This window comes from Littorina saxatilis, linkage group LG2, assembly GCF_037325665.1.
Source record: "Littorina saxatilis isolate snail1 linkage group LG2, US_GU_Lsax_2.0, whole genome shotgun sequence".
Lineage (NCBI taxonomy): Eukaryota > Metazoa > Mollusca > Gastropoda > Littorinimorpha > Littorinidae > Littorina > Littorina saxatilis.
This window is the reverse complement of record NC_090246.1, coordinates 10,360,034-10,377,096: the sequence shown is the minus strand read 5'-3', so window position 1 is coordinate 10,377,096 and position 17,063 is coordinate 10,360,034. Positions and strand designations below refer to the sequence as shown.

The 17,063-nt window shown below is 41.8% G+C and overlaps 1 protein-coding gene across 1 annotated transcript in view; it reads right to left on the bottom strand.

The window, feature by feature from the left end:
- Positions 1-347: 347 nt before the first annotated feature.
- The window catches only part of LOC138958165 (uncharacterized), a 30,137-nt gene continuing 13,421 nt past the window's right edge, over positions 348-17,063 (bottom strand). The window contains exons 2-3 of the mRNA XM_070329245.1: positions 7,174-7,305; positions 348-5,040 (exon numbers count right to left, since the gene is read on the bottom strand). Of these exons, the coding sequence (XP_070185346.1) occupies positions 4,898-5,040; positions 7,174-7,305 (275 nt within the window). The 3' untranslated portion in view covers positions 348-4,897. The remainder of the gene's footprint in view (positions 5,041-7,173; positions 7,306-17,063) is intronic.

Genomic DNA, 17,063 nt, shown 5'->3' with positions numbered 1-17,063 from the left:
TGTGTGTGTTTGTTTGTGTGTGGGTGTGTATGTGTGTGTGTGGTGTGTGTGTGCGTGTGTGTTTTGTGTTTGTGTACGCGCGCGCGCGTACACACTTGTTGTTGTTGTTGTTGTTGTTGAGTCTTGATAAAACACACGCACACACACACACGTACACATACACACGCACACACACACACACACACACACACACACATGTACACACACGCATGCACGCATTCATGCACGCATGCATACACAACGACGTACATACGCACGCATGCACCCCCTCACGCACGCAAATACACACACACACACACACACACAAACACGCACGCACGCACATACACACCTCACAAGGCTGCAGCAGCAGTGACAGCTTTAATCAGAAGTTTTCCTCCATACTGAACCGACATAGAACCGGATTGTAAACAAAGAAGAAACCCGAAAAGAACGTGATCCTTTATTTACAGTTTTTATTTCAACCTGGATGTGTCATAACATCAGTTATAGCACACATCAACAGTCTGCTCGTTAGTATAAAACAAGTCAAAAGACATGAATATGGTTTTCATCTGCGCAAATAATTTCAGTAATAATAGTAGGCTATGCATTTGCTGTCAATAGAATGAAACCTACATTCAAAATAATGCTAACTAGAGGATCCAGGAGAGAGGGCGAGAGATTGTTTTCATCATTTGCACAGATATCTGACATACATTTCACAGAATCTTACCTTGGAGAACTGTTTCATGCATTCCACACATCATACATAATTATATTCCTGAAATAAATTAAGGAGAGGAGTGTTCCAGCTAAATCGAAGCTCAAATCATAAGATATACAGTATATAGTGCGTTACCTCAGCTATGAACACAATGGATTTACGGGAAAACGAGATATATATTTATACCTCTGTAAAAAAAAAATAAAAAAAAAAAAGTTTCAAAAATACAAGTTTTAAAAACATTCCGTAGAAATATCATCTGCACCATCCGTCTCAACCAGGCCCAACATAACATTTTCCGACCGTATAGGTCACACTACAATTATCAATCATTTCAATTACACAAAGTTAGTACTTCACTTCCTTATCAACCCTTCCTCTCGTAAAGTTAACAAATTGTTTATGTTTTGAATATATATCCCACTCTCACCCACACCCCCACTTCCCATACTCCAACACTACCCCTAACCCTCCACCCCCCAACAAATTACTCATGGGAAATGCAGCATACGAAAGCAAAAGAAGAAGGAGAAGAAGAACAAGTCGCGTACGGCGAAATTACTACATTTAGTCAATTTTTCAAACTCACAGAATGGAACTGAACGCACTGCATTTTTTTCACCAAGACAATACAGCTTCGTCAATTCCCGTGGCAAGGAAATCGCTCACTTTTCACGTGCAAAGCGAAGTGAAATTGACATTCCTGTATAGCGCAATAACGTATTGCGTTTGGAAGGAAAGCGCGCATGTTTTTAATACGTTTTTGAAATCAGAAAATGATTAAAGAATAAGATCCAATCATTTTTGGATCGATTTCAAAAAATGTAATCTTAGTACCTAAACTTTAGCTATTTTCGTTAATTGTGATCAAAGATGACATATGTATATATTTTTAGATTCAGAATTTGATGAAAAATAGGATGCAATCAATTTTGAATCTGTTTGCAAAAATTCGATTTTTATGATAACTTTAATGAGCAAACTGATTAATTAATTTTAAAGCTTCCGAGCTGCAATGCAATCCCACAGTCCGGACGTCGTAAAAGATTGCTTGACCAAAATTACAACACATTTGGTTCGAAAATGAGAGCGAGACAGTGCCGCCTCAATTTTCACAAAAATCCGGATATAACGTCATCAAAGACATTTATCCAAAAATATCTCGGGCTATCATATTCAGGAACTCTCATGTAAAGTTTCATGAAGATCGGTGCAGTAGTTTTCTCTGAATCGCTCTATACACACACACGCTCACATAATTATACCCACATACATACATACACCACGACCCTCATCTCGATTCCCCCTTTATGTTAAAACATTTAGTCAAAACTTGACTAAACGTAAAAAGAAGAAGAAGAAGAAGAAGAAGAAGAAGAAGAAGAAGAAGGAAAATGTTCACTGCCGGGGAAACGCACTATACAATGGCATTGGAGGCGATCTGCTGGTCAGATGAAAAGACGAAAACGACGAAAGAGGCCGGTCAGATCAACAAGGTGTAACAGTGCACAAGAAAACCCGGTATATTGGACATGTTGGTTTTATTTTTTACAAAGTGAAATTTCAGTCATTTACCAAGAAAAATAACGCTGACCGAAAAGGCACCATAACAAAATAAAATTAAAAAAAAATCATTCAATCTTTCTCAGTTAAAAAATTACCGTACGCGCTTCTGAATGAACAGAGACCAAGCACCCAGGTTTGTGGACATTTTTCTCGAAGTGGACTTTGCACAGGTTGTAATTGGAGATACTGGATTCTCAGCAGACTAAGCTGTTCAGTTTGTGTGTATGCCTCTTTTTAGGGTGTGGGGAGGGGGGGTGCTTCTTCGCGAACACATTTAGGTCTGAGTAAAAAAAAACAAATAAACATCACCACCAGTAAATTTCACCTGCCATCGCTTTTTAAACACTGTGCGACTTATACCGAGTTTTCCCAAGCGCTGTCACGGGATAATGAAAGTGGTGCACGAGTTAGACTTCGAAGTGTCTGCATGTTTGTCACAAAGATGTGAGTAGCATATTTGTGAGGTGAAACCACGTCGTGTTTTTAACCTCCCTAAATAGCGAAGGGCGATGGGTAGCTGACCGGTGAGGCGTTATCTCGGGTTTGTTGCGTTGCACGAGAAAACCATAGCTTGCGATGAGCTGTGTTTTGAGACATGTAGCTGGTCTAGGGTAAATAACGACACAGCGTTTGAGATTTTCAACCGGGAAGGTTGTCGGCGCGTGTCAGACTTGTTCTGGGAACAAGTACTCTTTCAAGAGACGGGTCTCTTAAGGTAAATGATTTACTATGTTGTATATTATTGACGTTGGAATACATAGCTGGAGTGTAAAGGTTAGTGTATACAAAGTGCACCAAATCTTAGTGTGAAGCTTTGAGAGAATTCTTGATGTAATTGTATCACGGTTTTTCATGGGGAATTTCTTGAACATAATTGCTACGCATTTATGTTATGTTTAAGACGGTCATGCTTTGTAGGGGGAGTGTTATTCATAGATTAAGTGTTAGTTGGATATTGAATGTGGACGGAATGTGAACGTAGAATGACGAGAATGTATGAGTGGTACATGAACGTTTGGAAGAGGAGATGGTTTTAGAGAATGTTGTATTAAGACTTGGTTAAATTCTTTAGGAGTTTCCATGAGGGATTTCCATGGCGTGTACTAGGGAGGGTCCTTACACGGGAGAAGCGCGGGACGATGATAGCGAGCAAGGGACTACATCGGCGCAGATGACTAGACGAGGGGAGTCTTCATCGATACCGGTCGAAGCTGACGACGGTTGTTTCCGCTAATGGCGGAAGGGTTTCTCGGGGAGAAACGTGAAAGGGGTGTGTTGGCACCTACGGTGAAAGGTGTGTGTTGGCACCTACGGTGGAAGGTGTGTGTTGGCACCTACAATGAGAGTTTGGGAATTCATTATTCTACGAGGATTCAGCGATACAAGGAAGTGAACTGGCGACATGCAGTGAGCCGTGATTCGAACTCGTGAGTGTCTGTCGGTGCCTTCTTTTATGCGTTAATCTATATTTGAGAAAGTAATTTTATAATATGTATTTACATGCATTGAGTGAAAGCTAAGAGGTTGTGTGAACTGTGTGTCGAAAAGTTGATTTGTATTGATGTGTTTGAAGTGAAGAAGTATGTTATTTTTTTGGTTGAGAAAATAATAAGCCTGCATCCTCCCAAATTCTGTTTTTGAAGTGTTTGGTGTGAAAAGGGTAGAGACAGTGCAATAGGGCAGAACACGTACATTTATTTCACATGCAAACCACTTTATGACAATGTTCAACACACACTGTTTAGTGTTTATCGAATGTTAGAGCATTTCAACACTGAGAGCAACAAGTAACAATATGTCAGTAACATCGAACATCACGTGACCAGAACCTATAGATGTGTGACGCATGTAAACTCCAAGTCGCTGGAAATTATTAAAGCGATGCATTTCACTCCGTCAGTTGCTATTTTAGCATCGTGGCCAATATAGATTTGCGCTTAAAATAACACACATGTTATTGCAACTGACCGCGACATGTGACATGGATGATCTTGTGACCTATGGTCACGCGGTATTCGAGACTACTGACATAGATTTCAAATGAGCAAATGTGTCAAGAAAATCATCGCCAGAGTTCTGCGCATACGAGAAATGGCCTTTGTTTTGCCAGCAATGTGACGTCAAATGTTTGTTGTCCAATGACGTCACAACGAAGAAAAGTTAAAAACAGCGTGCTGAGCAGAGAACAACAACACCAGATATAAGCGGATGCAATATACCCTCACAATCAAAGCCACCCACTGAGTGACCAGACAGGAATATTAGATTTTGTATCCCCCGTGGCAGCAGTGGTTAATTAGGGGCATGTTTTGTCAATACACTACCACGGCTGATTGTTTATGACGGCATACTAGTGCTAAAAGCGAAACCAACTAATCTGACTGCGAAAATACTGCGGAAATACCAATATATCACAGTAATATCAGTAATTTACCCTATTTGTTACCGCTGTTGTAGCCACTGCGTTATGTTTAGTGTCTATTAAGCTCATTGGTTAGTCCCCTGTGTCGAAGCTTGGTTCAAAGGTCGTGCATGCTCATTTCTTCCTTTCCGCTGACGTCACGCGTTGTCGTTATGGCCACAGCAGCCACGATGGGATTTGGAGAGACTGTCCATGCGGTCAGATCAGAGAATGTAGCCACCGTTATTGGCGTTGCATCGATTCCAGGAGCAGGACTCGTAACAGACCATGGACTCTCGGGACTCGATCACTTTATGGCGGCACCCTCCGAGGTAGTGTCTGCTGCAGCCCCGGAATACTCCCACAGCTGAACATAAGAGGTGAAATCTTGTCAGTCAAAATGAAGCAATAACTTACTAATTCGTTATGAAAAAAAATGCATATTCCTTTCTCCACGCGTAAATGGTCAACATGAATTAGTCTTAATTGACATTGGATACGAGCATCCGTCTACTTAGGTAGAGACGAACAAAACCATATATCCCGCAGTGCCCCACTGCGGTTATGAAATTAAAGGCCCCTCCTGGTTTTGGAACCGCAGGAGCTTTCTAGTTTGCTGTTAAGTAGATTTTTGGTTCCTCTTTCCTGTCATGCTCTCTTTTTCTTCATGAATTCTTTTCTTTTTTCTGCCTTCTTGCTCATTCACCTGTATTTTTTCCAAAAATCTCTTCTCTTGCCGCTTGTCTCGCGATTCATGTATAGTTTAATCTGTTAGTGTTCTGATGTAAGTCCAGCAGTAGATAGGTTAAGCCTATTTTAACATACTGGAAACTGGTAATCTTCCAGTAGGTATTAATTTAGTTTTACTAAAGCCTGCTGGGACACAAGTAATGGGTTAGTGCATTTGTAAACAGGAATCGCTTGACAAGTGGCCCCCTTCATCCCCCCCTTCCTCGTCCTGATATGGCTCTGCGTAGTCGGCTGGACGTTAAGCAACAAATAAACAAACAAACAAACAAACAAAACCATATGATCACTTAGAAACTATGGGAAGTGAGCACGCTAAGAGTCATGCTAAGAGTCATGCTAAGAGTCATGCTAAGAGTCATGCTAAGAGTCATGCTAAGAGTCATGCTAACAGTTATGCAGAACCAGTCTCCTAGGGGCACCTGAGAAAATAACAAGCATTGAAATGAACAGGTGACTTTTATCCTCAAAATCACAGCCCGACGGCGGGCGGGGATGTAGCTCAGTCGGTAGCGCGCTGGATCTGTATCCACTTGGCCGCTGTCAGCGTGAGTTCGTCTCCACGTTCGGCGAGAGATTTATTTCTCAGAGTCAACTTTGTGTGCAGACTCTCCTCGGTGTCCGAACACCCCCGTGTGTACACGCAAGCACAAGACCAAATGCGCACGAAAAAGATCCTGTAATCCATGTCAGAGTTCGGTGGGTTATAGAAACACGAAAATACCCAGCATGCTTCCTCCGAAAGCGGCGTATGGCTGCCTAAATGGCGGGGTAAAAACGGTCATACACGTAAAAGCCGTGGGAGTTTCAGCCCATAAACAAACCAACAAAATCACAGCCCGACGGCTTTCTGTGCAGAAGGAGATTTGTTTTTCCTGGACAAATGTCGGAAATTACACCTATGTCAATCTGCAACATTAATGTTGCAAAAAGTGTCCCCCTGTAAAAGTGTCCCCCTGTAAAAGCTTGGACAGATTTGTTTATTTGTTTATTTGTTTGTTTAACGCCCAGCCGACCACGAAGGGCCATATCAGGGCGGTGCTTGGACAGATCTGTTTATTTGTTTGCTTGACGCCCAGCCGACCACGAAGGGCCATATCAGGGCGGTGCTTGGACAGATCTGTTTATTTGTTTGCTTAACGCCCAGCCGACCACGAAGGGCCATATCAGGGCGGTGCTTGGACAGATCTGTGGCATTTTACATGATTGTTGACATTGGAAGGAGGGCGCCTTGAAATGGTTTACTTTTGTCACTAACACATAGCAAGACTGACAACACGCTTCGTGCTGTTTCAATGAATGCAATGAGGGTTGAACACACATTTTACTAGCTCGTAATGCTCGTTTTTGAACAGAGTTGTTGCTACTTTTGCTTGAATGGAAGATGAACAGTAGAAAAACAGTGTTTATGTCCCTCCTTGCACACACACGCACACACACACACACACACACACACACACACACACACCCTGAGCCTCACACACACACACACACACGCACTTATATATACACACACACACCCCACACACACATACATACACACACACACACACACATACACACACACACACACACCCCCACACACACACACACACACACCCCACACACACACATACACACACACACACCCCACACACACACACACACACATACACACACACATACACACACACACACAAACACACACACACACACACACACACACACACACACACACACACACACACACACACACACACTGTGTAGTACTTACATGACCCAACAAAGACGCGGTACATGCCGCAGTAGTTCTGTCCTTCTTCGCATTGTGCGGCGTCAAGGTTACCAGACTCACAGCGGGGGTCTGCCGGCGTGCACTGCACACACATCAGGGCTCCCACCGACGCTGAAACAGCCACAGTAATAGCGATAAGTAATTAACTGAAACAGCCACAGTAATAGCGATAAGTTACACCCCCATTCCACACATCCGTTCTAGGTCCCGTTCCCGTAGCGACCAAGGAACGGCACGGGAATAGTAGAGATCGGGAGGGGAACTTAATGGAACGCCAATGGACGTTAACGGAACTCCTTTGAACGGTAGGAACGGTTGGGACGGGTGAGTTCGGGCTGCATGTTCAAAATATTAGCAATTCCCCGCCCATTCCAAATGAACGGTAATGGAACAATAACACGTCGGCAACGGAACTCATGGATTGTTAATGGAACTTAACGCAATAGTAACACAACGCTAGCGCTCTCACACACTGAGTTGTCATACCCGCATTCCACACATCCGTTCTAGCTTCCATTCCAGGACGGCTGCCACTATGGTCAGACGCAGCTCAAAGATGCTAAAAACGGCCGTTTGCGCAGCGTCTCATTGTTGTGGGGACGGCTGGGAACGGAAGCTAGAACGGATGTGTGGAATGGGGGTATTAGCCACTAAAACAGTCACACAAGTACCGACATTTCAGTTACTGAAACAGCCACAGTAATGGCGATAAGTTAGCCACTGAAACAGTCACAATAAGAGAGATACGTAAGCTATGGAAACAGCAACATGGTTCCATAAGGTACTGAAATTATCACACCCACGGTTCAGTGAGATATTGCACATACATTAGGGCACCCATCGACGCTGAAACACGGATATGTAAGCCACTGAAACTGACACAATGATTTGGATATGTAAACTTGTGAAATAGTCACAGCAAGAGTGTTTAATGAGATACTGAAACTTTCACAACTACGAGTCAGTGAGATATTGCACATACATCAGGGCACCCATCGACGCTGAAACACGGATATGTAAACCACTGGAACAGACACAATGAAAGGGATATGTAAGCCACTGAAACAGAAACAATGAAGGGGATATGTAAGCCACTGGAACAGACACAATGAAAGGGATATGTAAACCACTGGAACAGACACAATGAAAGGGATATGTAAACCACTGGAACAGACACAATGAAAGGGATATGTAAGCCACTGGAACAGACACAATGAAAGGGATATGTAAGCCACTGGAACAGACACAATGAAAGGGATATGTAAACCACTGGAACAGACACAATGAAAGGGATATGTAAGCCACTGGAACAGACACAATGAAAGGGATATGTAAACGTGTGAATAGTCACAGCAACATGGTTCAACGAGATGCTGAAACTTTCACAACCACGAGTTAGTGTATTTTTGCACATGTCACTTCAAAAGGTCAGTTAGACTCATGCTGCCACGGTAATAGGGCTCTACAAGATACTGAACTATTCACATCAGCAAGTATATAAGATGCTGAATGCCCTTCGGGGGGGGGGGGGGGGGGTCACCGCGTCAACCTCTCACACCAACATAAGTGCTCCTACAAACGCGACAACAGAGACCACAATATCATAACACTGTTCCTGACACTAAAATGGTTGTTCCTGACACTAAAATGGTTGTTCCTGACACGAAAGTGGTTGTTCTTGACACGAAAGTGGTTGTGCCTGACACTGGAATGGTTGTTCTTAATGTTAAAGGGAGACGAAAGCGTCACCCTGCACAGCAGGCTCTGCAGTTGTCGGACGTTGAAGAGCGCGAGCTATTTATAGCTCGACGTTTCTTCTACGTCGCTGACACATGTGAATTGTACAGTTCTGTTTGTGATAGGGTCCGGCTGCTACTGTCTCCTGAAATTTTCTAGGAATCTGTGCGTACCCATAACAATTTTAAAAAGGCTAAGAAATTAGCATTGAAATTCTCAATCCTGTTTGACTGGGCTTTGACTCCAAAGGTGATTGTTCTGTTCGGGCACTCGGTTACACTAATACTGGAATGGTTGTTTCTTATAATTGAAAGGTTGTTCCTAACACCGGAACGGCTGTTCCTAACACTTGTATGGTTGTTCTAAACACTAAAGAGGTTGTTCCTAACACTGGAATGGTTGTTTCTAACACTAGAATGGTTGTTACTAACACTAGAATGGTTGTTTCTAACACTAGAATGGTTGTTTCTAATACTAGAATGGTTGTTACTAACACAAGAATGGGTGTTACTAACACTAAAATGGTTGTTTCTAACACTAGAATGGTTGTTTCTAACACTAGAATGGTTGTTACTAACACTAGAATGGTTCAAGTTTCTAACACTAGAATGGTTGTTTCTAATACTAGAATGGTTGTTTCTAATACTAGAATGGTTGTTACTAACACAAGAATGGTTGTTTCTAACACTAGAATGTTTGTTTCTAACACTAGAGTGGTTGTTTCTATTTTTAGAATGGTTGTTACTAACACTAGCATGTTTGTTTCTAACACTAGAATGGTTGTTTCTAATACTAGAATGGTTGTTTCTAATACTAGAATGGTTGTTTCTAATACTAGAATGGTTGTTTCTAATACTAGAATGGTTGTTTCTAATACTAGAATGGTTGTTTCTAACACTAGAATGGTTGTTTCTAATACTAGAATGGTTGTTACTAACACAAGAATGGTTGTTTCTAACACTAGAACTGATGGCTGTTTCTAATACTAGAATGGTTGTTACTGACACAAGAATGGTTGTTACTAACACTAGAATGGTTGTTTCTAACACTAGAGTGGTTGTTTCTATTTTTAGAATGGTTGTTACTAACACAAGAATGGTGGTTTCTAACACTAGAATGGTTGTTACTAACACAAGAATGGTTCTTTCTAACACTAGAATGGTTGTTCCTAACACAAGAATGTTTGTTTCTAACACAAGAATGGTTGTTCCTGACACAAGAATGTTTGTTTCTAACACAAGAATGGTTGTTCCTGACACTAGGAATGTTGTCCTTTCGCATTGTGTTAGCCTATCCATTCTCTGCTGTACCGTTTATTAAGTCTGAGGGGCATTTGTAGAACTTCAAAGGTTATTCGTTGCTCAGGTTTATTCTGGAACGGCAGTCTGAACGAAACCTTCGCAAATACGCAAAAAAGCTAACAGAAAGACAGACAGCAGTATTTGTGCAGAAAGGAGGCCCAGGTAGATTTATTTCCATCCGCTTTAGACATCACTTTGATATCAATATTGGGTAGATTCGCTCTGTGTTACTTGAGGCTCTTAACTTAGTCTCTGAACCTACGACCGACGCGGACAACCTGGTTTTTTTCTCTCTCCAGGAGACCGCTTTGTGTCTGGGTATCGCAAATAGAACTTTAGACGATCCGATGGACTGTCAAATGTCATACTCACCGGTCACTTTATCCTATTGTATCCAAAAAGCTTTACCCTCTATTCCTCTTGCCTTCTTGATATCAAAAAGACTAAAAACGCTTAGGTGCACTAAGTTTGCCATTTGAGCCAGTACGTACCCCGACAACAGACTGTCATCGGCCCGATGACGATTTGGGTCGGCAGAGCAACGATGATGATCGTGGTTGGCCCTATGGAGGAGGGCCAACCCAGATCTTTGACGATGCTGATGATCGGCACATCGTGGTTGGCCCGCCGATGGGCCAACCTTGACGCCAGACGATCATCGGCACATCGTGGTCCGCCCGCCGATCGGCCAACCTTGACGCCAGACGATGACGTAAAAAGAGTCACGCCGAGACAAGAAGAATCTTTCTCGGTACCAAAGACCTTTACAAGTGACGTAATTCTCATGAGTCGATGACCGCATCTGCGGGGGCATGACCTCATGTCCTTGCCACCTCATCACTTCGGACAATTTCTATTTTTGGTGGTGTGTGGTGCCTAAGTTTTTGTTTTTTGGTCAACCATACTTGTTATTGAAGTGCGATTCCCTCTTTGAGCACACGTAAAGAGACTTCCCTGTTAGAAAATTGCGAAAAAGCTTTAAAAACTCTTCTGTGAAACAGACTTTAGCTGCTTGTGTGGCATCAGTGGCTGAAAAAGAACATATTACGTCATCATCGGCAGAAGATTGGCATAAGGTAGACACATGATCAGGAGAGAGGCGGGCAAAACACATTACCTATAACATAATTACGTCATTCGTCGGCAGAAGATCGGCACATCATCGATCATTGTCGGACTTTTAAAACATATCACGTCATTCGTCGGCAGAAGATCGGCACATCATCCACAGAGAGAGGCGCGGGCAAAAGCATAATACGTCATTCATCGGCAGAGAAGCGGCGGAACACCGATCATGGTCGGGCTTTTAGAACATATCACGTCATTCGTCGACAGAGAGTCGGGGGAAGATCGGCATCGACACGATGCCAACGATGGCCCACCCCAGATACGATGAGCAGGCTGCCTCGGCGTCGAGGCAGCTGTCTAGGTTGGCCCGCTCTAGACGCTGTGGTTGGCCCAACGTTGGGCCAACCACATCATGCTGTCGGGGTAAGAGTCAATGTTAGAGACTCAAGACTCAACATTTTACTGTCCTTATAAAAACATGGAAAATTGCCATGCAGTGTTGGGCGTTTACAGACATAAAATGCATCACATTTACTAAGAATTCAGAATTGCTTTAGAGGCTTTAGTGTGGGATAAACTGTACCCTCAATGCAGTTTATCCCGGACTTAAATCTTTAAACTCGACTCCTGTATACTGGCCCTAGGATAGAAGAGACGTACTACGCTTAACTGAGCTAAGTTCTCATTTCAATGCGTATTATTCCAAAAGCATTTCGACTCTCACCATCTTGAAATCGAAGAAACAACGTTTAGCTAAAGCAAAGTTATTTTTTTCATTGTTGACAAAGAAGAAGAAGAAACGCTCCAAAAAATAACAATTCTTTTTTTTGTTCTTCTGTTGAGTTCTTTTTCTGATAATTATGTGCTTGTCCATTAACTTCGACGTGCTAGTGTAAGTTTGATTGTATCTGTCGTCGATTTTGGAAAGGCCAGTCTGTTTGTAGATTGTCTTTTCTTGGTGCGAACATTTGCTGTCGGTAAAAACTGGCTTTGTCATCGGATCTGAGGGCCTTCAAAGCTGTGTGTCTGTTAAGGGGAAATCATACAGTCCTTCCCGTGTAAACAGTTCGGTCCACCATCTCAGATCTGGCCAGGCTTTTACATGGAATAAGACCATCCCTCCACTTGGTCACATACCAAACATTAAAATTCTGGTTTCTCTCTGTGCACAGTGAGAATTCTTTGATGAATTATTATTTTCAAAGCCACTAGTGACGTAGTACGTACGGAAGATGAGAAAAACGGTGTCATCGTGACACAGACAAATATAAATTAAATCCATTTCTGGGGGTCTATCCATGCTCCGTGTTGGCTGTGAGATGAAATTACTTTCGCTGAACAAATATGATATCGAGATGCTTATTATTATGAGCTGTATTTAGCTTCCTATGTCTGCTTTTGACATTGAATCGAGGTAAGTATACACTCGACAGGCCAGTTTTAATCACGGCGGAGACGCGTTAAGCCCCTAAACGTACCCAGACGGTTATTCCGCCCGATTTTGTACCCACGTGTGTGTGTGTATTGACTGAAATTAATATCAAATCATATACACCTGAAGTGCTAAATGTCTCAGCCACTTGGTAATACCTATAATGTTTTTACCGACATACAGATCTTGTTTTGTAGGTAAGAAAATCAAAAATACCGTGTCTTTCACTGACATATTTAGTGCAATGACCTGTTGAGCGAAAAGTATGAACTTTAAGCTACTTACAGACCAATAGTATTTACTAATACAAAGAATAAGGCATTTATCAGCTATTAATTTTAACATTATAATACAACAAGTCGCGTAAGGCGAAAATACAACATTTAGTCAAGTAGCTGTCGAACTCACAGAATGAAACTGAACGCAATGCAACGCAGCAAGACCGTATACTCGTAGCATCGTCAGTCCACCGCGCACGGCAAAGGTAGTGAAATTGACAAGAAGAGCGGGGCAGTACTTGCGCTGAGAAGGATAGCACGCTTTTCTGTACCACTCTTCGTTTTAACTTTCTGATCGTGTTTTTAATCCAAACATATCATATCTATATGTTTTTGGAATCAGGAACCGACAAGGAATAAGATGAAAGTGTTTTTAAATTGATTTGGACAATTTAATTTTGATAATAATTTTTATATTTTTAATTTTCAGAGCTTGTTTTTAATCCAAATTCAACATATGTATATGTTTTTGGAATCAAAAAATGATGGAGAATAAGATGAACGTAAATTTGGATCGTTTTATAAAAAAAAAATTTTTTTTACAATTTTCACATTTTTAATGACCAAAGTCATTGAATAATTTTTAAGCCACCAAGCTGAAATGCAATACCGAAGTCCGAGCTTTGTCGAAGATTACTTGACCAAAATTTCAACCAATTTGGTTGAAAAATGAGAGCGTGACAGTGCCGCCTCAACTTTCACGAAAAGCCGGATATGACGTCATAAAAGACATTTATCGAAAAAATGAAAAAAACGTCTGGGGATTTCATACCCAGGAACTCTCATGTCAAATTTCATAAAGATCGGTCCAGTAGTTTAGTCTGAATCGCTCTACACACACACACACACAGACACACATACACCACGACCCTCGTCTCGATTCCCCCCTCTACGTTAAAACATTTAGTCAAAACTTGACTAAATGTAAAAAAGTTGGTAAAATGAAGAATGCTTTTATATTGTGTCACGGTCCCCAGACACGGCTTGTTACGGTCATCACAAATTTACCCCCATCAATTTTAAATTTGTAAGTAACCATTAATGACAACTTTAGTTAAAAACTAATACATTAATGATAGCTTGTCCAATATTTCAATCAATTTGATTGAAAATAAGGTCGTGATAGTGCCGCCTCAACTTTTACTTTTAGCCGGATATGACGTCATCAAAGACATTTAAAAAAAAAACAATGGGAAAAAACGGTTGGGGGTTTATGCGGAAGAACTTGTTTGTAAACTCTCATGAAGATCGGTCCAGTTTTATTAGAAAGGCTGTTAAAAGTGTCCCAAAGGCATATCAAAGTTGCGTAAACCTCCTTGGCACTGAAATTAACTGGGATCAAATTTTCCATGAAACAAAGCAAATACAAGATGTGAAATATCAATGGTTCCAAATTAAAATAAATAATAGGGTTCTCGTGAATAATTCAATATTGAAGGACATGGGTGTAGTCACAAGTAATGTGTGCAATTTTTGTGAACTGGAAAAAGATACAGTTTACCACTACTTGTGGCAATGTGAACATGTCCAGTTTTTTTGGTCTGAGTTTGAAAAATGTCTGAAAGAAAAATGTTTTAACTGTGACAGACTCAGACTAACACCAACACTGATATTATTGAACCATGAAAACCACATTAAAACAGACGCTGGTTTTGACTATATTTTATTAACAGCAAAGTTTTTTGTATACAATTGTAGAATGAACAAAATTCGTCCTCGCATGCAAATGTTTTTAAGAGAATTATGTAACTTATATCAAATTGATAAATATGCTCACAATATCCTCATGAAACAAATTCAGTTTATTAAAAAATGGAACCCGTACCAACAGTTTGATGACAACTGGTGATGTTGTGATTTGCTATTACAATAGCCGTTAATGCATTTCTGATTTCGGGATATGTATGCTTTGAACATATAACAATACCAACTGCCATGTAACTTGTCATATGTGTTTAACTCTGTTACTGCTGCAATTTACTATCAGTATAAGTATCAATACTTTTAATTTGTCATTGTAAATCTGTGTTTGCCTGAATAAAAAAAAACTGTTGAAGAAAAAAAAAGATCGGTCCAGTAGTTATCTCTGAATCGCTCTACACATACACACAGATACACAGGCACTCTCGTCTCGATTCCAGTCTATGTAAAGACATTTAGTCAGAACTTGACTAAATATAAGAACAAGAGGTACGAAATATGGACTGAAGTATGAAGAAAAGATTCAAGTAAATATTGACAATTCTCAGAACTTTCTCGGATGATTGAATTTCCTAAGATCTTCAATACGTTGTGCTGGCGTAGGGTATTGACCGAGTTTGTACGTGAACACGTACCTCATCGTCACAACGTAGTGCGTCCCGTACCCGGGATTCGTGCACTGGTACGTGACGTAGTAGCCGATACGGACGTGGAATCTAAAAACCTCCAATAACAAGCCCCTGAACGTCGGATTACGTTCTCTGTGGGTGCATGTAGCGTAACTGAAGCGGTTTGACCACATGTCTTTTTAACGGCCACAGGAGACAAAGGCTCGGTTTGATAAGGTCAATAGTTTGTTTGTTTGTTTGCTTAACGCCCAGCCGACCACGAAGGGCCATATCAGGGCGGTGCTGCTTTGACATATAACGTGCGCCACACACAAGACAGAAGTCGCAGCACATGCTTCATGCCTCACCCAGTCACATTATTTTGAAACCGGACCAACCAGTCCTAGCACTAACCCCATAATGCCAGACGCCCGGCGGAACAGCCACTAGATTGCCAATTTTAAAGTCTTAGGTTTGACCCGGCCGGGGTTCGAACCCACGACCTCCCGATCACGGGGCGGACGCCTTACCACTAGGCCAACCGTGCCGGTCCTAAGGTCAATAGACGATTTCAAGAAATAACTCTGTCGGGTTTGCATGGGGTCTGGAAAAGTGAGTACCCTTGCTTTTGCGCATACAAACATTGTCATGTGCTTCCGGTACACGTGTTTGGGACACGCCCCTCACAAATACAAGGGTACTTGCAAGTGCAAGGGTAGTCACACTTTGACAACACATTCCAACTCGACAGTTATTTCCGGAATCCGTCTACTTAGACGTTTTCGAAAACTGGCTTGGTTCGTTGTTGTCTAAGCACTGACGGGCGCAGAGGCCTAATAGATAAGACGCCGGCCTCCCAGGCAGAAGGTCGTTGGTTCGAATCCCGGCTGCGCCTGTTGGGTTAAGGGTGGAGACAGTTTTTCTTCTCCCAGGTCAACCTGTGTGCAGACCGGCTATTGCTTTACCAGCTTCGTGTGTACACACTAAACACAAGACCAAGTACGCACGGAAAAGATCTTGCAATGAATGTCCGAGTTCGATGGGTAATATATAAACACCAAAATGCCAAACATGCATCCCCCGAAGTCGGCGTATGGTTGCCTTAATGGCAGGGTAAAAACGGCCATGCACAACAACAAAAACACTCGTGCAAAACCACGAGTGTACGTGGGAGTTTCAGCCCATGAAGAGGTTTATACTGTTCCAACTGATTTTCAAGAGGTTTAAGACCATAATTTCGACGTAGTCCTAGTGGTGACTGTTCCGTTTTGTATATAAATAGACGTTCCAATAACAAACTTTTTTACCGGCACGGTTGGCCTAAGGACTGGTTGGTCCGGTGTCAGAATAATGTGACTGGGTGAGACATGAAGCCTGTGCTGCGACTTCTGTCTTGTGTGTGGCGCACGTCATAATTATGTCAAAGCAGCACCGCCCTGATATGGCCCTTCGTGGTCGGCTGGGCGTTAAGCAAACAAACAAAAAAATAACAAGCTTTAATTTTTGTTTTATAATTTGACAAGATCGGGGTTTTTGGGTTGGTTTTTTTAAAGTAAAAATAAAGCTAATCATTTCTCCTCAATATTGTGAACTTTTGTCTGAACGGTAAAATGACAACTTCTTGAAGGTTAAAAGCTTAGATTTACCCGCTCAAAGGAGAATACTTTAGATTTGACATGAATAAAAAATATCTATGTGGGCGGGCGACCAGAATAAAAACAACCATTATAAAGGTGCCATATTT